The sequence below is a fragment of the Ursus arctos genome, unplaced genomic scaffold, assembly GCF_023065955.2.
Source record: "Ursus arctos isolate Adak ecotype North America unplaced genomic scaffold, UrsArc2.0 scaffold_20, whole genome shotgun sequence".
NCBI lineage: Eukaryota > Metazoa > Chordata > Mammalia > Carnivora > Ursidae > Ursus > Ursus arctos.
The window spans coordinates 39,332,094-39,356,451 of NW_026622875.1; the positions used below are offsets into that span (position 1 = coordinate 39,332,094).

General features: G+C 42.2%; 1 protein-coding gene across 17 annotated transcripts in view; it reads right to left on the minus strand.

Moving 5' to 3' along the window:
* THRB (thyroid hormone receptor beta) overlaps positions 1–24,358 on the minus strand; it is a 375,214-nt gene that overhangs the window by 189,122 nt on the left and 161,734 nt on the right. For 15 of the 17 annotated variants that reach the window (XM_044383354.3, XM_026496908.4, XM_057315953.1 and 12 more), the window contains one exon: positions 21,486–21,557. In XM_044383354.3, the coding sequence (XP_044239289.2) occupies positions 21,486–21,557 (72 nt within the window). Of the gene's footprint in view, positions 1–340; positions 953–14,119; positions 14,196–21,485; positions 21,558–24,358 lie in introns of those variants that run through there. The other 2 variants (XM_057315949.1, XM_057315950.1) reach the window with 2 other exon arrangements.

Here is a 24,358-nt window from a genome sequence, read left to right on the forward strand (position 1 = left end):
CAGAATAATACATCTTTTTTTCAAGTTCAGAAAATACAGGATTATAATCCATATCCCTTTAGGATCCTCCTTTCCCCCACCACTTCCCACCAAAAAAGCCTGAAATTCAGAAGTTATATTTTCTTTACTTTGCTTTTTAACTTCAAGAAACCTGAGAAATACAGGAAAAGCACATTTGTGTAATCTTACCCTTAGCAGTGATACATTAGGGTTTGAAGAAAAGTTGGCCGTTGGAAGCCCATGCCCTGCATATGGACAGATCTTGACCCACACACGAATTGTAACAAAATCTCCCCCAGCGTTCAAGGGGAGAGCATCACAGGGGCTGTCACGCACTCACCCTGCCGTCCTGCCCGCTTCCAGAACTTGCCGACATCTCCACACCTTCTGCACGAGCTGCTCCTAGTCTACTTCCACGTCAGGTAGAAGGAAGACTCTCTAAGCAAATGAACTGCTGGGGACCCAACTCCGCAGTCCTGCACTGCCCTGGCTGAGCGATCCCAATTATACGTTCTGGAGACGCATCTCAGATGAGTGCGTTGACTGACGCTGGGCTGGCGTCATGACTGCACGGGCTCGGCCACAGAACACACTTGCCAGACAAATGGCTCACCACGCCAGACTGTTCTCTCGATCTGGGATTCCATACCATGCCTCCCGCCTGCTACCAGCAGCCAGTCTTGCAGCAGGAAGATGAGCAAGGCTTGTGGAAACTGAAACCCCTAGTGAAACGAGACTCCTCTAGCACCAGGAGGCTGCCAGGACAGCTAACACCTGACATGCTACCTTATCCATGTTCTCGGGCCCTGGGACGATGAGAACTTTTACTCTCTCCCTCCTCCACCCAGCCTCATCATCAGAATCGCAGAGAGAAATGGTTCACCCCCCGGATGCTGTGGCTTCTATAGAGCAAAGAGGATGGGAATCATTTCTTTGGCTTGAGATAAGGCTTAGGATTCCCACATACTTGAATTTTCCATGGGTTTGAAGCCGTCAAGGTTCAGGCGTGTGGGTCAATTTCCAATGGCCTCCTCGTCCTCCTCCTTTTTTAAAAGAAAGGCATGATTCTGAAGATGTCCCATCCAGCAGCACTTGCTTGCTGCCAGGGTGCCTAGCAATGCATTTAGCTCGTTTTGTTGCCCTCTTCAGATAACATGTTTCTGCTGGTGTGTAAGGTCTGGAAGCTGTCTGCATGCCAAGGCAATGCCCCTTAAATGAAGTCTTACATAAGCCTGACAAATTATCTTCAGATAGAAGTAATCTCAATGAGTTATTACAAAGCCATGAAAGTAACTGCTGGTGAACCACCAAAACAGAAGCTGGCTGAGCAAATACATCAAAATGCCTGTCATATGGGGATTTTGCCAGTAACATTTCCCCGTCAGATTTTTTTTAAGGTACTGGCACATTTTCTTTTCTTGCCTCCCATCCTTTCCTCCCCTTTTCCTCCCTCCCTCCATCCCACTCTCCCTCCCTTCCTTTCAGCAGACATCATTCTCTCTCTCTCTTTTCCCCCATTCCTTCCTCCTTCTTTCCCTCTTCCCCTCACCTCTCTGTCCCCTCCCCCTGCGCGTCCCCCTTCTCCGCATGCTATAGTTGAGACTGTATTTTATTGTCGCTCACCTGATACTCTTAGGTTACAAGTACCCTGCATGGCTAACTTTCACCCTCTCTTGGATTCTAGCAGGGAGGATGGTGTATCACTTCTCTCCTCGACTTGACAGCCCTCAATGTCTTCTTTGTGGGTCCAAGATAAAGCCCTACCCTTCAGCCTGCATACAACACCCCCAGTGCAGTCCCGACCACCACACCGCCACCTGTCCTATCTCCCATATTCACATTCGCCACAGCACAACTTAACACCTCACAAGCACACGTGACCCCTCCTGGACACGCTTTGCCTGGTCCTAACTCTGACAGCTGCCTCTTCTGTTCACTCCTTTTCCCAAAAGGCTGAGCCTGTCTTTCAGCTTCAAGCCCTTCCCTGAGTTCCTCAGATAGTCAGTTACTTTCCTCCTTGGGTTAACATTGCATTGCAAACAGTTTTTTTTTCCTGTCTCCTCAAATAGGTTAAGAGTTCCTGGGGCAAAGGCGTTGCTGACTCACGCACCAGGCAGTTGCTCAATAAATGTTTGCTGAATGACCTCTGTTTCTCTGAGTTTCTCCGGGATATTTCACAAGTATGAAGAAGCAGCAGCACAGTATACTGTTTATAAGAATGGATGTGTGAGTTCAAATCCCATTCGTGATTGGAGCAAGTTACTTAACCTCTAGCTGTCCCAGCTCCCCATTTGTAAAATGGGACTAATATTGTTCAACTCCAGGTGCGTAGCTATGCGGAATGTAGTTAGAACACTGCCCGGAAAATGGAAGGGGTACAAGCTACATGAGGGTTTGCTAAAAGCGGTGGTGGCAATTCTGATACCCCACGGCTGCCTTAGCTTTGCTTTAGGGAGAAAGTTTCAGACACGATCAGGACTGACCTGATTTAGATGAGTAGATCTTTTATTGGGAATGTAAATATCTGCCTCGCCTCGAATCAAAAGGACACATGCTAAGCATTCCACAAGACGACTCTCAGCGGGCTATGCCATTCCCAGGGTTATTCTATGAGCCAGGGGTTTGGGTCTGGATGGCATATAATAAAAGACCTAGTTAAGAAAATATAATTCATAGACTACCATGTATGAGGAAGTACACACTCGCTGTGTACTGTTTAACAGAAAATATGTTCGTGTCCAGATAAGAAGTTAGAAGGAAGTTTGACATCTCCCAATTGAACATCAAAAAGTGAGGAAAAGGCAAAACTCAGAGACGACAGCCAAAGGAACTCTTGCTTCCTTTTCTTTGCGGGAACACCGAGCTTTTCTAGGCTGAATTTCTGCGGAAAAGATTTCCACCGAAGTATACCTGCACGATATGGCCCTGCAGACATCCTGGCTGTATCTCTTGCCAGTGCCCTCCCTCCCCAGGCTTAATGCTCCCCTTTCCCTGGAAATCCTGGAAAAACCCATACCGAAGGTTACCTCCATGCCTTGGCTTCGCAGCTCCCTTGCCCTGGATGCCCTCCCTCTGCTGCCTGTAACACTCACTTGGGTTATAACCCTTCCTGGGAAGACTTCCCTTGCTCTCTGCAAGCCCCTTTGCTCTGGGCCTTAGAGCCCCCTGAGCATACACATTTCTCAAACCACGTACCGTACTGCATTACACTTGTATGCTCACTTTCTGTCTCCCTCACTAGAGTGTTCCAGAAAGGGACTGTGCTTAGGTCCTAGTTGCTTCCTCAATGCTCAGCACAGTGCCTGGAACAAAGTAGGTGCTCCATAACGGCCCCCTGGGGACTCACTGAGCCGGCAGGCTGCCCTATGTCCGTAGGGACAAACTCATTGCCAGGTGTCTATGGCAGCAATGCTGGGTGTCCCCTGTGCATTGCTGATCGGGCGTACCCTGGGGATATCGCCTTAGGGGTGTGGCTGAGACATTTTTCACATCTAACAAAGCTGGAATGATTGTACAATCAGGCATCATGTCCCTCGTGAACGGGAAATAGGATTTCTGGAAACGGTTAATAACTATTGCACATACTGTAGCCTGAGACAGGAACTTAAATGCATCTTGATGAACTTCAACAATTTTTGTGACTCACTGATGTTAGGTGAAGCTGTGCATTACAGCCATATGGTGAGACACTGACAGCCCCGCCAGAATGACCACACTGAAAAAGCCCGACATCAGAAGCGTGGGGGGGGGGGGGAGGAGGAGCTAGAACACTCTCGCATGGCTGGTGACACCGTGAGTTCATACAGTCACTTTGGTGGAAAGCTGTGTGGCACTCTCTCATACAGTTAAACACGCACCTGCCCTCTGACCCAGCTCCCGGATAGACAGCCAGGGGAAATGCATATGCTCCCCGAAGGACGGCCGCCAACGGGGAATCACCCAAATGTCTATCAGCAGGAGAGTGAATAAGCAAACTGGTCTATTTGCACAATCATGGCTACTCCGCAGTAGCAACAAGGAACACGGACACGCACAGAGATGCGTGTGACTCTCACAGATGATATATTGTGCAAGAAGCGTCAAATACGAAAGAGTATGTATCATGCACTTTCACGTTGAAGAAGTTCAAAAAAGGGCAAAAAAAAATCAATCAGTGGTGAAGGAAGTCAGAATAGTCATAACCCTTGGGGTGAGTGTTAGGTTCTGATAGGGGCCGGATGGGCGGGGGTGTGAGAGGACATTCTGGGATGTTGCAATCTGTATCCTGATTAGTGATTACATGGGTGCACACCTGTTTAAAAAATTCATTGAGTCTTACATACTTTAGCATATGGGTGTTATATCTCACCAAAGAGTGGTCGATCGAGCGACAGATAGATCGATCAATCACCAGAAATCTAGACAAGTGGAAGGGAGGAAACACTCCATCATTCATGCAAAATTATGGATTGTATAACCCCTCTGTGGTTCAGGGAAAGCGATCATCACTGAACATAGCCCAAGAAACATCTCAGCTGAACTGGCTGGATCATAGGACCGAAATTATGGTAAACTCAATTTGTTCCCACAAGTAATAACAAAGATGTGCCCTTCCCAAGAGGTCACACCTGTAGCACAACTTCCTTTGGGGCTGGATGAATAAGAAGTTCGGCCGAACTCACTATTGTGGAATTTGTGCAACAGGGACCTTTCCTCAGTTATAAACTTTGAATCAAACTCATCACCTTGAGGATAACACCGTGTGAAAGTCACATCATAAAAACAAAGCTATGAAAACTTTATTTTTTTCAGAATAAAGTCAAAACTCTTTGAAGCGTGTAAGCATATGAAGGCCAGGAAAGGGGAAATAAAGTCGTTTTCTAAGGTCTTTTTGCAAAGCTTTGCCAAAATGTGAGATAAGCCAAAGATGATCAGAATTTTCAAATCCTTAAAATCTACTATGTCTGCCACACCTGTCTAACCAAAGGGAAACTGATGCCCCGGGAAGATGCATTTTCTCTCATAACCAAAGGGGCTTTGATCCCAAGCCCACGTTGTAACTGACCACACAAGATGCGGACCTGGAGAAGGCCCATTACTCTTTCAATGTTTCTCAGCTGAGGTATGACAGCATTTGGGGCTAGTTGTTGGAATATTTTGGATATTGCTTTATGTATAATATAATATTAAAGTAAATCTCACTGGTTGTTTAATTTTTTAATGTTGTTGCCAGAAAATTTAAAATTACATATGTGACTTGCATTCGTGGCTCACCCTACACTTTCAGAGGACGGTACTGGGTTATAGTATAAGAGCAGGAAAAATAAAACAGAACTCAGAAGTCCATGAGGAATTGCAATTATGCATAATGTATGACTAACATATTCATATTTCATATATATTTCGTAATATATTTCATACATTCATAAAGCATATTATCAAGCAAGACACTAGAGAGGAACTTGGAGAAAAAAAATAAACTTTGGTGAAATACTGATTTCCAGAGAAACAATAATGTAAGTATAAATTTCACACTGTCTCCTTAATCACTTAGCCAGAAAAATAAACCAGTATTAGAAGCTTGAATACTTTTTATCTCTTCAAATTAAAACCACAGTTTCCATAGGTTCAGACCAGATTTTTAAGCTCCTGGGAAAAGTAGGTAAGTGTGTTAAGTGTCATTTTTTGTTAATCTAATCTACATGCATCAAATAACAAAGAGTTTATTGTATTATTTGCCTTGGGCCAGGTCCAGCTTCCACCTCTGTCTTCTGACCCCTCCTAGAGGTAATGAGAGTGTATACCGTCTTTTAGCAACTCTTAAAGCTCCTTTCTTTGCCTGGAGTTTCAGGAAGGCATTTTTCCACTTTGGGTCTTCAGATCTTGGGGGCATCAGAATCTCTCCTCAGCTCTTGGAGCTGAAAGCTAATTACTTCAGGGTATAGCTGTCCTGGTGCAAAGAAATATGACTGAAACATTTTCTTCTTTTTCTCTTCTACTGTTATTATCAAGGTTTTGACTCATTTAGAACCTTCTCCCAAAACACATGTATTTCTTGTGATAGGAGTTTGATCTTCCGTGCTGAGCAATATGTGGGTGTGATCTCATGTTCTTAGATAGTCCTGGATCTAATGTATTACAGAAAAAATCTAAGCTGTTTGCTCCACCTCGTCTTCCTGCCATCCCCGCACGTTTTGCAATGCGGGCGTTATCTGCGTGCTGATGAATGGGTCGTTTTCAGGTCGGCAGAGATATGGAAATCATGGGTGAATTTAGCCATCAGTGCATTTTTCTAACGAGCACCGCATTTGTGCCCACTCACCTCCCATTCGCTCCACTTCCTATTCCCCCCAGAACTTTAAACACTATTCTATCGGTGTCCAAGGTTTTCATAAAATCAAGCCATTTGTTTTGATGAGCGTCAAGAGGCCCACAGATAAAGTTACCAACTTGTTTTCCTCCACAAGTTGACTTGTTTCAACAAACTCAGGCCTCAGGCAACCACAGTTCCTAAGCATATTTTTTTGGATCCTGCATTTCTACCCTTTAAAATGGCAACTGCTTCCCCAGCCAAGACGGGAGCCCTTAAAGGCTCTGTGTTGTTTTCAGATGTTCTTAGGATGGCAACAGCAGCAATCACACAGGGCAGCTAGCCATGTGGCACGCAAGGGGACAGAGTATGTATGGACTTAGCCTTCTCCCAGTTTACTGTGCGTCAGAATCCTCTGGGGATCTTGTTAAAAAGTGCAGATTCTGATTTGCGAGATCTACAGAAAGCTCTAAGATTCTGTATTTCTTTCTTTTCTTTCTTTCTTCCTCTCTCTCTCTCTTCCTTTAAGATTGATGTATTTGAGAGAGCACACAGGAGGGTGATGGGGGCGGGGCAGAGGGACGGAGGTAGAGCGAAAGAATCTCAAGTAGACTCCCTGCTGAGCTCGGAGCCTGACAATGACCCAGGAGATCCTGACCTGAGTGGAAACCAAGAGTCCAATGCTTAACCCCCTGAACCACCCAGGGCTCCTGAGACTCTGCATTTCTAACAAGCTCCCAGGTAGCACCAGCTCCACTGACCCTAAAGCACACTTGGCGTGGAAAGGAGGTCAACTATAGGAAATCTGCCATACACAGGATTCTGTAATTCTGTCTGCCAGAAACCAATAGCTGATGTAAGCAGGGGCAGAGTCTCCTCAGGACCTTTGCTAGAATACTCCAGAAGTCATGCTACTAATTATAGAAATTTATCTAGACAGGAGGATTTAGAAATGAAGTCTGAGAGTCTATTACCAAATCATTTTAGAATCTTGCAGTGGATCAAAGTTCCTATCTATTATTTCTTTCAAATGTGTATTCAGCTACTTTGTTCCTAGAATATCTCTACAAATGAGCCCCTTTACGCCCCAGCTGGATCTCTGATTATGCTGGATGCAAAACACATCTAAGTTTATTCAGTAACTAGTTACATAAAGCAGCTATCTTGAAGCGTTTTGCAAAGAAGAATTTTGCTAAATAAATATTTGCTACTCAATTTATCTATTCTGTAAACACAAATGCTACAGTGTAAGGTTTGCTTAAAGTAGAACATATCTCGTTCATTCCATATCTGATAAGAATTAAAAAAAACAATTTATATTCATAGTAAACATGAAAACTCACGGATGCTCCCATCACATCAATTGTTTATCAGTTCCAAGGAAACGTGTATACCACCCTGTCTTCGGGGCTGACATTAAATTCCTTTGTGTAGGTAAATTCTAAAAAAATGATGATGTAAACTAAGTGGAAGTGAAAATGAAACTTACATACGATCGTTTTTATGTATGATTTTTCTGCCTCTCTTGACTCAAGGCAGATGATGTTTTGCCATATGAATTGAGTGCTACACACATACCATATGCCAAATACTGTGCCAGGTGCTGGCAGGTGATGCGAGGGCGGTAAGGAGTGAGAAGACAAATAGTTCCAGTCTCTACCCCAGCCAGGCTCAACTGAGTGGGGGAAGATAGGCACCTGACTAAGTATTTACAACATAATATGCCTATAATAGCTGAAACTAACAATTATATAGCTCGTTTATCTGTCAAACACTCACTGTTCTAAGCATTTTACATATATTAATTCATTTAATCTTCATAGCAATCCTATGAGGTATTATCTCCATTTTATGGCTGCAAAAACAGGCAAAGGCAAGTTAAATGGTTTCCTCAGAGTCACACAGAAATACGTGGCAAACTTGGATTTGAACCTGGAAGATTTGTTCTGGAGCCACTTTGCGGCTCGAAGTGTGGTCTGTTGACCAGCACCACGGGCATCACCCAGGAGCTGTGTTAGGAATAGGGGATCTCAGACCCTGACCTAGACCTCTTTTTTTTTTTTTTTAAAGATTTTATTTATTTATTTGACAGAGATAGAGACAGACAGCGAGAGAGGGAACACAAGCAGGGGGAGTGGGAGAAGAAGAAGCAGGCTCCCAGCGGAGGAGCCTGATGTGGGGCTCGATCCCATAACGCTGGGATCACGCCCTGAGCCGAAGGCAGACGCTTAACCGCTGTGCCACCCAGGCGCCCCTGCCCTAGACCTCTTGATTCAGAATCAGCATTTTAACAAGATTTCTAGGTGAGCGTATGATCATTAATCCTTGAGATGCACTACTCTAAACTGTCATAATAGGCAACTTCTGGTAAGAGTCCAACCTCGATGTCAGCCTTCCACCTTGGCCTGAAAGACTCATTCTGAAGGATTTCTACAATCCCCCAGCCCCCTCAGACACCATTCCTCTGGGCACCAGATCTGCCTCAGTTGCACCCCGTGTTGATCTGAGTCAAAAGTAGGTGCTTTCTACAACAGACCTACTAGCACCAAACATTTCAGCTTCTTCGCTGAGGATCGAAGGAGTCACAGAGAGGAGTCACTTCACTAAACTTAAAGCCTTCTGTCGTTTCTCTCTCCTCAGCCCCCTCCCTACATTCCTCGCCTTTCTGGAGTAATGGCCCAAACCTCCCCTTGTCTCCAGCAAAAACAGTTCTACTTCCACCCAGATCCCTTGGAGATTTATTGCTCTACCTCTGAACACTGGCCAAGGTATTTTCCCAAATAAACACAGTTCCCTTCCTTAGAGGAATTCTGTGGCTAGTTGTTACTGGGCATCATTTGCCCATCTTCTTACAGTTACTTCTGTTATAACCTCTATTTATTGTGAAATACACATACAGAAAACTGCACACATGTTAAATTTTACTTTCAACTTCTCTATTTTTTCAAATTTTTTTTGAGAAAGAGAGCACGAGTGTATGTGTGCAAGCAGGTGGGGGGCATTGGGGGGGGGCAGAGGAAGAGGGAGAGAGATAATCTTAAGCAGACTCCATGTCCAGTGGGGAGCCCGATGCAGGCCTTCATCTCATGACCCTGAGATCATGACCTGAGCCGAAATCGAGAGTTGGATGCTCAACCAACTGAGTCCCCTAGGCTCCCCCAACTTCTACTCTCTTTAAATTTTCATGGAAAAAAAAAAAAAAACACTGCTCTCCATTAATAACATATTAAATAAAAGTATGAACCATATAATTTAGTAATATAGCCATAATTAGTAGCTCACAGATCCAAGATACAAATGAACTAAGGCCACGCTTAGACTAGAAAGCTCAAGGTCTACATATCCTGTTGATTGCTGACTGGGATATGCTGGATTGTCTGTCCCTTAATCCCGATTACCAGAAAATCAGGGAGGTAAATGCTCTTAGAATAAGCATATTCTAATGCTGTGTGTATCTTGCTGAAAAAAATGTATATATTATATTACTTTTGATTAAATGGGAAATATAAAATATGTATGAGAATATTTTAGATTAAGCAGGAACATCTAGAGAAGGTGAGTAAAAAAGATGATTGCAGGAGGCTCCTAGCTAGTCACAGTCTGTCTTTTCAGACTGTGGGTTAAGTTCCCGCATCCTACGTCTGTCTGTCTGTCTTTCATCCTCTTCAAGGCAGTAAGAAGAAGCAGTAAAAGAGAAAGAAGCCAAATATATAGTTCAGCAGATGAATTCTTTTATCTATTAATGACTCCCGTAAAAGATTTGCCGGGAGGAAAAGGTTATACTAATTACTAAATTGGGGTCTCCAGATGATGTGAGAGGAGCCCCTGCCACGGATACATTGATAACTAATGGTTGTCACGATACCTGCCATATCAGATGTTTCCTCTCACAGGAAGAACACAACACTGAGAGAAGTGACTGGCAATCCTCGATTCATAACAGCAAATGGTTTTAAAAGGGCAGAGAGCACACTTATCGCTGCTTGATGACGATCAGTCCAAGTCTAAGCATTTTCGCTAGATCTTCCTCACGGATTCATTTCACCTTCAAGCTACGTTAGTGCATCAAACGTTTAAAGTAGAAATAATCCAGTTTAGATGTGTATCAAACCATAAGACAGCAACAGTCCGGTAATGAAACCACCCGTTGCCTACAACGACAGCAACAATGAAAACACAGAACACACACACACAACTGCTGAATGATGCGAACAGGTTTCAGGACTAGTGACCTCCCTCTTCCTTTCTCTTCTTCTATAAACGTCAAATCCTGCTTATTCGTTTAGGCCTGATTCAAATTCAAATCCCTGCAGTAAAGGCTTCATGGGTCACTGCGACCACCATTATCTCTTTCTCATAATATCTTGACTATGGAGTCTGCCCCATTCATTTTGTCAAAAACGTAAATAATATGAATAACTAAGATTATTGTTCACCTCTGCCTGCATATGTATCTCGACTCCCCAGTTAATTTTATGTTTCTTTGGGGAATATAATTGGCTGTTTTTTGTGCCTCCCACTGGTGTAGCCTGGTGTTTTGCATAGAGAAAAGCTTAATAAATATTTGACAACACTTTGCCCAAAGGGTGCTAGTAACTAGATGTTCCATCTATTATTAATAGAAAGCACAATCCAAAACCAGAAATTATTGTGCATTGGAATGAAGTCACATTTCAAGAAAAAGCTGTCTGATCAACGTGGTCTTCTTAAATGGTTGCCATTGAGGATATTCATGAAATAAGTCAACGCAACACAGAAAACAACCATTGCAAAAACTTGTGTTTAAGCTAAGTAATTTGTCCATTTTGCGAAAGAGATGAACATTTTCTAATAAACTATTCTCTTCACCCAAGTGAAGGCTAAAGAAAGCCCTCCCCCATGCTCCTACTTCTAACAAATCTATTTAGGAATGAAGAAATTTGAGTTTTACTTCTAGTTCAACCAAATACTTGCTATAAAACTGTTGGCAAGTTCTAATGGCAAGGGTTTAAAACGTCCACTAGTAGATAATGGAACATTCTAGGTTCCAGTGAACTCTTCTAGGTTCTAATCAGACCCTCCTGTATGACTTTAGTGTAAGATTTTTAAAAAGTAGACTGCAAACTAATGCCACAGAGATGAAGCAATTTAAAAAATGAGGTGAAATTGACAGTTCTGGGGGAAAATACCTAGTTAGAGCCTCATCTCACACCACACACTCTAGTGAATCCTAGATGTTTTAAAGAGGAATTCTTTTGGGGCGCCTGGGTGGCACAGTCGTTAAGCGTCTGCCTTCGGCTCAGGGCGTGATCCCGGTGTTGCGGGATCGAGCCCCACATCAGGCTCCTCCGCTGTGAGCCTGCTTCTTCCTCTCCCACTCCCCCTGCTTGTGTTCCCTCTCTCGCTGGCTGTCTCTATCTGTGTTGAACAAATAAATAAAATCTTTAAAAAAAAAAAAAGAGGAATTCTTTTAAGAAAATTTAAAAAATTCAAGAAAATACAGCTAAATATGTAATTGATCTTTACATGGGAAAAATATTTAAGTGTGAAAATGGAAGAGATTTCAAAGACCAATAAATTTTTATGAATTAAATTTTGAAACTCTGTGACAATAGATGCAAATATAAAAGGAATTGATACTCATTTAGCAGATATTTATTAAGCATCTATTATGTGTCAGGCATTTTTCTAAGTGTTTGGAAGATTATGCATGTACATAAACAAAATAGACAAAGGTCTGGATGTCTTTGCTGTTAAGGTGGCTATTGTAGTGGGTAAAGACTGACAGATAACAAAAATAAATTATATTGTATGTGAAAAGGTGGAAAGGGCCATGAGAAAAAAAGTGGAACCAAGAGTGGGGCGGCAGCAATCAGATGTGCCAAGGGCTGTGTTTGTTGGCTGCTTGATGTTTTAAATGTGGTGGTCAGAGTAGACCTCAAGAATGATACCATTCATATAAACATTTGCAGTAGGTGCTCTTACTGGCTACCCTGAGGAATACTTGAGAGTGTTCTTGGCAGAGGGAAGAGTCATCTACTATTAGAGCAGAGACAAATGAGAAACTGGAAAAACCTATTTGCAATGCATGAGACTGGCAAAGAGATAAAATCCTTAATAGAGAAAAAGAGTTCTTAAAAATCAGCTTGAAAAATCAATGTCCTGTAGAAAATAGACAACATGAACAGATAATCTTTGGATAAAAGTCAACAAAAAGTGAAATATTTCCAACCTTACAAGTAATCAAGTAACCTTAAAGCAACCTCACTATTGGGATATCCAGTTTCTGAAGATTAAATCATGTTGGTGAAGATGAGATGAGATTCTCTTCTACGATACTAATGGAAGCATGAAATGATACAACCTTTTTAAAAATAATCTGGTTATATTTATCAACAACCTTTATTCTAGAAACATCTCTTATGGAAATCATCAGATATTAAGATAAAATTTATGTATATTTACTGCAGCATTATTTATAATGATATATAAATAATTAATACCTAGATACCAAACTGAAGTTTCCAGCCCAGGATGTATCTGTGAGCACTTGATACCTCCATATGAATGTTTCATAAATACCTCCGACTTCACATGTCCCAATCAAAGTCACCTTCTCCAGCCCCTACCCTAGCCCCCAAAACTCTTCCTCACCTTGTCTGAGTTCAGGGAATGGTTCCAATGGACTTCCATTGCATAAGACACAAACCCAGGAACCATCCTCAATGACTTCTCCCTTGATTCCTGAATTCTTCCATTCCCATGTTTTGTCAATTCTGCTTGCGTAATATTTCTCGAACTCATCCCATCCTCTTCATTCCTAGCAGAACTGCCTTAGTTCAGCTCTTATCATTTTCTTTTTCTTTTTTCAAAGATTTTTAAAAATTTATTTATTCGACAGAGATAGAGACAGCCAACGAGAGAGGGAACACAAGCAGGGGGAGTGGAAGAAGAAGAAGCAGGCTCATAGCGGAGGAGCCTGATGTGGGGCTCAATCCCATAATGCTGGGATCACGCCCTGAGCCAAAGGCAGACACTTAACCGCTGTGCCACCCAGGCACCCCACTCTCATCATTTTCTACCTGGGCTAATTAATAGCTGTTTACGTGGCCCATAGTGGCAAAGTTCACTTTCATCCCATCTGTCACACCATTACCATAGGACTCTTTCTGAAATATTAAACTAGATCAAATCACTACCTTGTTTAATTTTTAAAAAATGGTTCCCTACTGCTGTCAGATTAAAATCTAAATACCTTAGACAGACTTCTATGACCTAACACCTGATCACCAGCTCTTTTGCCCCATCAGCCTGAATTCTTCCCTTCATCCATAGCAATCAACTTACAAATTACATATCATGCCCTTTTGTCTTTTCATATGCTTTCTTCTGCCTGCCGCCCTACTCTTACTGTTCCTTAGACAACTTCTCTTCACTTCTCCAGACTCAACTGACATGACGTGAAATCTCTGCTTTTTGTTTTGATCCATCTAAGTTAATATATCTCAAAGTTAAGTGTGCATCAGAATCCTCTGGAGGTCTTGTTAAAGGTTCCTGGGTTCCACCTCCAGAGTTTCTGATTGAGTAGGTCTGGGGTGGGGTCTGAGAATCTGCATTTTAACAAGTTCCCAGTTGATGTAGTTGCTGTGTGCAGGGGCCACACTTTGAGAACCACTTGTCTAGAGAATTCTTCATCAAGGCAACTAGGGTTTGGTTGACTGCTTATTTTTTCATTCATTAAATAAGTTCTTGCTATATGAGTATGTGCCTATTCTCATTTGGACTAGGCAAAGTATTCTGCATAGAGGTATACTGATGGTCTCTCTCTGGTAGGAAGAAGGCGGGACTGACCCGTACAGTTGTGCAGGTTGGACACTGTGTAAATGGTGCTCCCTGGAGAATTACAGCTCAGCCAGAGGGAACAGTCCTGGAAGTCAGAGAAACAAACCAGTGGTTTACATAACAGTGTAACACACACCATGATACAAATATGCACAATGTTCTTTGAGACATGAGCAGAGCCTTCAAACCCAGATATGAATTGGGGGCAAGGAGAAAAGCAAGGCTTCCTAGAGACTGGGATACCACTGTTGAGTCTGGCAAGGTGAAGAGAAGTTATTCGGGAAAAGAGTAGAGGGGGGCAGGGAGAAATAGCATATGCAAAGACAAAGAAGGATGGTATGTGATTGTAAGTGGATTCTTAGGATGGAGTAAAGAATGTGGAGGGTTCCAATCACTTTGTCTATGTGAAGGGCATTTGCTTAAATTTTTTTTAAATTATGAAATACTGCACACATCAAAAGGTATATAAAACAATATTACAGACGTCCACGTACTCACCACTCGGATTTGCTCTACTTGCTTTATCTCCCTCTTTATAAGAAATGAAACATAGCAAAACACTAATGACCCATCTCCCTCGTTTTCCTCTCCCACCCTGTCTTGCCAACGTAGCTATGATTTTATAGTTGGTGTGAATTTTTCCCATGTTTATTTTTATACTTTTACTATGTAAAGGTATAGGCATTTACTTTTGATTTTTATTTTTTATTTGAAAAACATTTTAAAAGATTTATGTATTTATTTAAGTAACCTCTACACCCAATGTGGGGTTTGAACTCACAACCCTGATATCAAGAGTGGCATGCTCCACTGACTGAGTCAGCCAGGCACCCTGGCATTTACTTTCTAACAAGAGATATTTTCCAGGATGTGACAGCAAAAATTACAACTCTTGTCGCAGCAGGCTTCTCACTTGGAGTAGCCGGCAGCCCGTGCCCAACCAAACGTGCCCCTCTCCAACATTTGGTGGGTAAAACAGGGTGCATGTGAGTTTTATGAAATTCGATCAAAGGGGGTTAAAATCAGAAAATCAAGTGGCGCTTATTCAATGGTAGATGATTCCAAAAGCTAAAATGAAAAATTATTCTTGTTTTGCAGCCAAAGATGTCAAACACAGAGGATCAAAGGAGTGGTACCGAGAAACTTGGTCATTTTTGCTCGGCCCTGTGGATTACATACATGAGGGATGTGTGCATTTGTGGGTGTATTAGGTACCATGCATACAATGGAGTTCCCAAAGGGCTATGCCAGGAGGCTCTGGTTCCAACCTACCAGCACCACAGACGTGCTTTGATTCTGTCATCTACAAAAAGGCAAGACATTACCTGCCGTGCTCTGGTTTAACAAAAGGGATGTGATGACGAACTGGAGATTAAATTCTTTCTCATTTGGGAGCTCATAATGAAAAGTCTATGAAAACATAGCTACCAAGTTAGATTCTATTCTTCCTAAAATTAAGGAAAGAAGGAAGTGGGTGTGGAGGGTGAGGGGAGGGAGGAGAGAAGGAAGAAAGAAGAGTTGAAAGAAAAACTGGTTTCCTTCCCCATCCTGACTTTCCTACTTTCTCTAGCTTGGCTTCTTATGATAACGTCTTAGTTATCTTTACAGCTCCTTTTCCTCATTCCTTTTAAACTCTATTACTTAGACCCCCCCCCCTTTTTTTTCCTTTTTCTTTTTTTTAGGAATGTCATAGTTTGAAGGTCATTGCTATTGGTGGTCTGGAGCCCTAGAAAAGTTCTTTGTTTGTGTTGTATGTGTGCATACATGTCCTTATGTATGCATGTATGTAATATTTATCCATTGCCAAAAGAATGCATCGTAAATTCCCAGCCAATATTCCATATAGACAAATACCGTGTAAATTTTTTTTTATCCAGATCCTGTTTCCTAGAAGTTTAGTTAAATGTCTTTCCTGAGTTGCCATTCCTATATATGCATGTGAATATACATACACATAAATAATGTATTTATATACACATACGCATGTGTGTGTGTGTTTGCGGAAACACAGTTTTGAACTATATAGTTAATGAATATATTCTCTCTGGTCAATTCATTCTTTGTAAGTTCTATCACATCCATCTCTTCTCTCCTGTCCCTAATGCAACCTCACTAATAAGAAGCTTATCAGCACAAATCGAAGTTCTCAAAGCCATTCTTTTTTAGAGAGGGGAAGGAGAAGGGTGGAGAGAGTGGGAAAGAGCGAATCTTAAGCAGACTCCACTTTGGGCTGACATGGTGCTCATCTCATAACCCTGAGATCATGACCTGAGCCCAAATCAAGTCAGACGCTTAACCAACTGAGCTACCCAGGTGCCCCTCAAAGGTACTTTTTATTGCTCCCCCTTTTATCCATCATGCAGTTGGCTACAAGGTCATTTCCTCTAAAGAACCACCCTGATCATTCCTCTCCAGAACTGAAAAGCTTCTGTGACTAGGTCTGTTAGGTGCCTCCATGTTATTCTTTTATAACCAAATTTCACTTTACTTCCAGATACAAAGTATCCAACTACATTTTCTAGCTTCTTTTACAACTAGGAATTGGTAGAATGTAGGTAAAAGTTGTGGGGTGGGAATTCTGGTAAGGCCTCCTAGAGAGGAAAAATAGCTGTTGATGGGTGCCTTTCACTTTCCTCTTCCCATCCTTCCTGTTGCCTGGAATTTATATGTGAGGGCTAGAGCTCCAGCAGCCATATTGAACCAAGAGGTAAACTTAAGGATAAAGTCATGTGTGAGGAATAGAAATACAGAAAGATAAAAGGTGCTCGAGTCCCTGATGATTGTAGAACTACCCCCTGCTACTGTGGAGAGAAAAATACTTTTGAGTGTTTGTCACTATTATGGTTTTCTGTTATGGGCAGGCCCTAAATAGTAGCTTATTCTCTCCACTAATGTAGCTATTTCTCCAATCCAGCCAATGTAATATTTTTTTTTAAAGATTTTATTTATTTATTTGACAGAGAGACAGCCAGCGAGAGAGGGAACACAAGCAGGGGGAGTGGGACAGGAAGAAGCAGGCTCCCAGCGGAGGAGCCTGATGTGGGGCTCTATCCCAGGACGCTGGGATCACGCCCTGAGCCGAAGGCAGACACTTAACGACTGTGCCACCCAGGCGCCCCAGCCAATGTAATATTTTGATTAATATTGAACCATTGCTTTTCTTCTTAAGACGGGGTTTACAGGTAGAAAGACCTGAGTTCAAGTCCAGCCTTGCCACTGTGACAATTATGTCTTTAGGCATTGCTTCTGTTCATTTTACCCTCAATTTTATTGTCTAGGAACCAATAATAACAATAATAGTAATGTTATTTTTAATATGCACATTACAGTGTTTGTTACTTTTCTTTCATTCTCTTTTTCAGTTATTATACCAATGGCACCAGTAGGAAAAATAGTTGGGGAGGGAAAGGGGGATAAAACTCAAACCAGGATATTGTCCCACTTGTTAACAGTCCTTATAAGAATAGTTGAAAGTTTCAGTTTGCTAATTTTTAGAAGTCAATGGAAAATATGTCAGTAGACTGGACTTCGATTATTGATATTTTACCCTCATTCTCATGAATAACTAGAATCTGACTACACACATGTTGTATTGTCCTAAGAGCACTTGACCTATAGATAAATGTGTACTTCCACACACGCATAAATTTTAAGAATGTTGGCTCTAGGAGAATCACTTTCCCCACATCACTGGAATGGGAAGACATACAATTTCTGTCTTCTATTTTCCATTTAAACAAGTTGACTCTTAATGATGTGAAGAAACAGTTCCTTTCAAATGAGCATAAAATCGCAAAAAAAGCACATTCTGCCCAAACTCTCAGATCGTGTAATTTTATTTCTGCTTTTATGCACATTAAACTAAATTGGTTAAGTAAGAATCATCCTCGATTAAATTTGATTCAATTAGGAAATTTGTATGTGCAAAGCACGGACTGTGTGGGTTAAAATAGGTTCTGGTTATTTAAAATGTTATTTTCTATGGATGGTTCATTTTTGCCATGACTTCATTAGTGAACTAAATTTTTGTTATTGTGGATCAATCTTGTGAGTTAAATAGGCCTTGGCCCTTTGTTGGGAAATCACTCAAGTAGTAGCGAGTTTGTCTGCACAGCCTCAAAGGCTGGAACATTTGAGTATCTTCAAACCCTTCCCGCTCTGGCTCCATGTAACCCTCTCTTACCATTTCCTAACACTGCCATCATTTCCTTTCCGAAAACATTTTCAGGGGCACCTGTGTGGCTCAGTCAGTTAAGCGTCCAATCTTGATTTTGGCTCAGGTCATGATCTCAGCGTCTTGAGATCCAAATTCACATCAGGCTCCAGACTCCCCCCCCAAAAAAAACTTTCTCTGACTGACTATAAATCAGAGAAAGACAAATACCATATGATTTCACTCATATGCGGAATTTTAAAAAAAGATTTTATTTATTTATTTATTTATTTATTTATTTATTTATTTATTTATTTATTATGAGGGGGAGGGGTGTGTGGGATGGAGCAGAGGGAGAGGGAGAAGCAGGGAGCCTGACATGGGGCTCCATTCCAGGATCCTGGGACCATGTCCTGAGCTGAAGGCGGTCGACCAACCAACTGAGCCACCCAGACGCTCCCATATGTGGAATTTAAGAAACAAAACAGATGAACATAGGGGGAGGGAAGGAAAAATAAAATGAGATGAAAACAGAAAGGGAGGCAAACCATAAGAGACTCTTAACTATAGGAAACAGACTGAGGGTCGCTGGAGGGGAAGGGGTGGGGGATGGGGTATTTGAGTGATGGGCATTAAAGAGAGCACATGATGGAATGAGCACTGGGTGCTGTATGTAACTGATAAATCACTAAATTCTACCTCTGAAACTAATAATATAGTGTACGTTAACTAAAAGGAATTTAAGTAAAAAAATTTTGAAGCCATTAAAAATAAACACTAAAAAACAAAACAAAACAAAACATTTCCCTTCCTTCTGCCTGCTTAGTGTTCTCCTCAGGCTCTAAATGCAGAGTTGGCTGCTGGGTCCCATCTGGCCTGGCCTATGTCCTTAGCTGCACTTCAACCCAAACAATCACCTTTCGTGTTACTGCAGGACTTCTAAAACACACAAATAGAAAAATTTAAGTAGGGTTGGCTCAAAGTATTTCAGGGAAAAGGAAGTATTTTTTTAAGGGTCAAAGTGCCTCTTGCAAAGGTATAGGCACAAAGCCCGTCATTTGAGAGTACTTGACAATGCCCAAAGCAGAAAGACCGAACCCGGGGTAGCCCTATTCTGCAGGTGTCTCTTGAGGACCGAATCCCAATCTCAGTCACCAGTAGTCCCACTCCACTAAGATACGGGAAAAGGAATCTTGCATTTCATAGGTGATGGAAAAGCGCTGCGATGAGGGAGCAAGGATTAAAACATGATGAAGGCTTTCTGGAGCATTATCACTAGTACATGTATAGTACATGTCAAAGCAATGCATGTATGAAGTACCGTGTTCAAGATTTCCACTCTCACTCTGCCTACGTATCACCTTTTAGCCATATCACAGGCTAGAAGACCCCAGAAGGTAGCCAGTGGTTCCACTGTCTGGTATTCTCTAAGAAATTTTTTCCCCTTGATGTTGGCCATTATTGAACAAAGGAAGTTCTGGAAGAGGAGCACAGTCTCCTGTCTTCTAAAACTGTATAATGACCTTAGAGCCCACTCAATAAATAGTCCACATAGCTTTAAGGAAGTTCATTAGTATTTTCAAAATTTAAGGAAGCTCATCGGTGTTTCTATGTGTTAAATGTCTAATTCATTTATCCGTTTGCCTTATTTTCCCTTCTTGTTTCTATTTTTTGATGGACGTATAATTTACAGACAGTAAAAAGCACAGAGGGGTTTTGACAAATGCTATGTAGCCCGCACTCCTATAAAGATATACATTTCCATCGCCCCAGAAGATTCCCTTCTGTCCCTTGCCAGTCAATGCCCTCTTCTCCTCGAGGTAACCGCTATTTCAATTTCTATCATCACAGATGGGTTTTGCCTTTTCTAGAGCTATATGAAGATGGATTAATACAGAGTGCACTCTTTTGTGGCTTAGTGTCTAATGTCTCATGTTTGAAGCCTGTATAAAAATCACCTCTTAGTTTCCTTATCTGTAAGTGGAAGGGGTCGCCTTGTAAGAATGGTGTGCCAGTATCCTGAGGAGTCGGGAGGTCTCCTGGGAGCCGAGAGGGGGCCTGAGGAGTCACCTTGGTTGGGGTGGGTGAGGAGGAGGCTGAAGGGTGGGCTTTGCGGCAACCCTCCTCCCCTTCAAACAGAACAGCTGTACTTTTCCCTGTCTTACAAATTGGGGTTCCCTGGGAGATTTCATTTGGGAAAAGGGTTCTTTGTAAAAAAAAAAAAAAATGTTAGAGAACCGCCGGCCCAGGTGATCCTTACTGATAATTTTCCCTCGAACATTCTATAAATTGCAAATAGTGCTTTCTGATATGAGAGCTCTGACCGGTTCCCTTGAGGGAGGGCTAGGAGACAGAGGCAGCCAGACGGGGGGCCCCCAGGGAGGGTCCGGGCACCGAGCACTGTAATACTAGTAGTGGTTACCATCAGATAGCGCCACCCCGACTGAGGCGCCTAGACAATAAGCCAGAGGCCCTGGGCAAGGGGAGGCACAAAGACAGCATTCAAAAGACTCGACTCTCACAGCCCGGGAGCGTTTCTATAGACTCCACCAGACCCTGGCCCAGCCGGAATGTCACCTGACAGCCAGAAAGCCATTTTTCACGGGTAGCTTTTAAACTGCTAAAAATAATAAACACAGAAAGGAAAGTGCTGACATAATCTTAACTGCAGAGACAAACTGAAACTGTTGTTATAATAATGTAAACAAACCGGGTTCCAAATTATAACGTAGCCTTCCAAACAGGCTGCTTGACGTTACCAAACATCTGGGGACCAGAGGGAGAACGGAGGGCTTGCCCGGAAAGCAAGGGGGTGTGCACCGCACAGGTGCCGAGCCCTATCCCACGGGCTCTAACCCACCGATTCGCTACTCCTGACGCCTTTTTTTAGCACTTAAGGAAAAGGCAGTTGGAGAGGGCTGCTGGGTCTTCCCTGAGCGCAACTTCCCCACATAACAGGTGAAATACGGCTCCTCTCTCTCATTGTCGGATTATTACTCTTCTTGCCCTAAGTTAACTTCTGCAGACTTCCTTTTCTCCATTATGATTTTCCAGCCCATTTAATGTTTTCTATTTCTCCTGAATACCTACAGAGATTAAAAGTATGTTAAATAACAGCAGCGATGCCATGAATTAGAAGGTAATTCCCCTAGTGCTAAAAAGTGACAATTAATCATAAAGATCACGAGTCTGCAAACAGCCAAGTCAAGCCTGACATCTGACCTTCTGATCCATTAAATCCCGTGCGGAAGCTGGCACCCACGCAGGCCGGCCCACGGGAGGGAAACCGCAGATCTGGAAAAAAGGAAACACAAGAAGGTAAATAGAAGTGTTTTGTTTTTGTTTTTCTTTTCTTTTTTTTTTTTTTAAGTTCCCCCAACATTTGTTTCATCTGCAACTGCTCTTCTTTCTGTGTTTAAATAGGGCCTGGTTTCAGAGCTGTCTCTGATTCTGAATAAATGCAAATAGACTGAGATAAAATCTTCCAAAGGGGAGATAGTTTCAGAGAAAAAAACATGAACACAGAAGTTCAATAACACAGTAGGGGCACAGGACAACGCTTGTGGATCCCAAAGAGCTACCTGGCTGTGGGCAAGACTCGGGAGTTTTGGATTGCCAGCCCGGAAAGATGGTTAAAAGGCATATGTAGAGCTGAAATGGTTTAGAGATTTTGTGCTAACGAAGGTATGGTTGGCCTCAGAGGATGTTTCCCAGGACCGGTCTCAGCCAACAGAAGTGTCCGCCATGGCCTGTGCTGCAATGACAGGTCCTCATCAGGGGATGCAGCCGGGCTTGGAACTGTGGAACTGTCTAGATGGTGTTCAGTGTGATTATGCTGGGGACACTTCCCACAGGTATCGACAGATGAAAGAGGCGGCCAAACAGACCATGGCATCTACTTGTTCAGCAGAGGACGGTTCCGAGGGTCTGTCTGAAGAGCAAGCGAGAAGCTGCTTTCTGGTTAACTGTGGTCCCGCAAATTTTGTGGCTGTTGTGGGGAACTTAGAACTCAGAGAAACAGGGGTTAGTAGAGCAAATGTCTGTGTTCTTGCTGCCTCAAATGGACCATTGATAAATTTTGTCATAGCTGCTTTTTCTTTTTACATTAAAAAATAGGGAGTATAGACAACCCCACTCTAAGGCCAGACCATGAACCTGTATTTTTCTAGTCCACTTTTTTTTTTTATATTTATATACAATATGTGCGTCCAGGACAATGATCTGTGTTTGTGTGTTTACCTCTATGATACGAATCTCTGTATGTGTATCTACCATTCTCCATTTTTGACTCAACATCGTGTATGGAGAGCCAACCGTGTTGGTCTGTCACATTCCCTGTAGCCGCCACATTGGATGAATATATGCTCCGTCACTGTCTTTTCACTCAACACCCAACATTTACAGCACCATAAAAGCGCTTGTTATATCATTAAAGTGATTGTTGGGTGTGTGTGGGTGTGCATCTGTGTGTGCGGATGTGTAAGTTTCCTCTGTGACGGACTCTGAGCTCCTCAGGATGCTGTTGTTTTCACAGTGGCTCTTTTACTCCATGACTCCACACAGAAGGGACACTCGGTGTGTTAAAAGGCAAAACATACTTGTTAAAAATTGATCGGCTTGTTATTCATTTTCCTCCCTTTTAAAACAACATGGCGGAAGACTTGGGGTTGTATTTATCTGCTTTCCTCAGGCTCTGTCCACTGCTCTTGTAACAGACTTGAAATCCCAAACCATCACTATGACCTCACTGTTTGCTAGAACATCAGAAAATCTGATAGCACGAGGCAGAAGACCAAGACATTTTTAAGAAGCATATTCTAAAAGCTTTCTCAAAGAATACACAGACAAGCCCAGGAAGAAGCTAGTGTTTGTGACTGTCATTGTGGCTTCATGGCGGATATAAGTGAGCATACACCGCTATCCTTGACGTTGATATTTAAAAACGAACAGTGCCATTGCATGAAAATACTGGACCCCATTTATCTTTTGAGGGTATAATTCTGATTTAGATTTTGAAGAATATATGTGAACCTGACTCAGTGAAAACAACCTAAAAATTCTCATGTCATGATTCATAATAATAAGCATTTTCTATGTAACCTTTATTAAGGACATTTTGGGGGCTGGGTTGTGCTAATCTTTTACCTAATTTTACTTAGCTTAATCCTCACAATGATCCTATGACCATTTTTCAGATGAGGCAAGGAGAGGCACAGGAAGGTTTAACATTTTTGCCCAAAGTCAAACAGCGAAGAAGCAGCTCGCCAGGAATCTCACCCGGGTAGTAAGACGTCACGGGCCTCTTTCTGAATTAACTAAGAACAGGCCCAGGTTTAAGATAAAACTGCAGAGAAGGAAACTGAAAAACAGTGTGACTGAGGGTGCTTCCAAATTTTGCCATAATCCCAACAGACAGAATCTCTTTCATGGTGTGCCTCAAACCAAGAACAAACCAGATTAGAGCGCTCCAACGAGACAAATTCAAAGTGATTTCTTAGGGATGAAGGAAATTTAAAGGAGCAAGGTCAAGCCCCAGACTTTTCCAACTTAAACATACCCATTTGTAATTCTTCTTCTCTTTAGAGAACCAGGGGCCACAAATTTGCTCATGGCTCAAAGGAGCCTGCCCAGTTTGTTTACATGAGATTCAAAGCAAAAATGAGAATCACTCCCTGGGACAACTTTAGCCTAGAATGTGTGCTCTTTACACATTTTTAATTGGGGCACAAATATATTAACAGTGTGGTTATTTTGTACTTTCAAAGGAATCTGTTTTGTAACTGATTCATATTTATATTTGGAATATATTTATTTCTGGGCATGAAACAGTTCATTTTGTTGAGCCATCTGACCCGAGGTGAAGTTGGCACAATTTCCCGTGACTGCTCCCAATTAATGCAAATTGGAGGTTAAAGGATAAATAAAGTTCCTTTAACTTGGTTTATTAATACATTATTTATAAATGGCTCTTTACTTGCTCAATTTCTTTTTCAGTCAGTAACTATGTACAAATGAACCACACCGAACAAATGAGCGAATACACCATGGGCATTTTATTGCAAAGTTTTTGTTGTGAAAGAGTTAATATGGCAAAA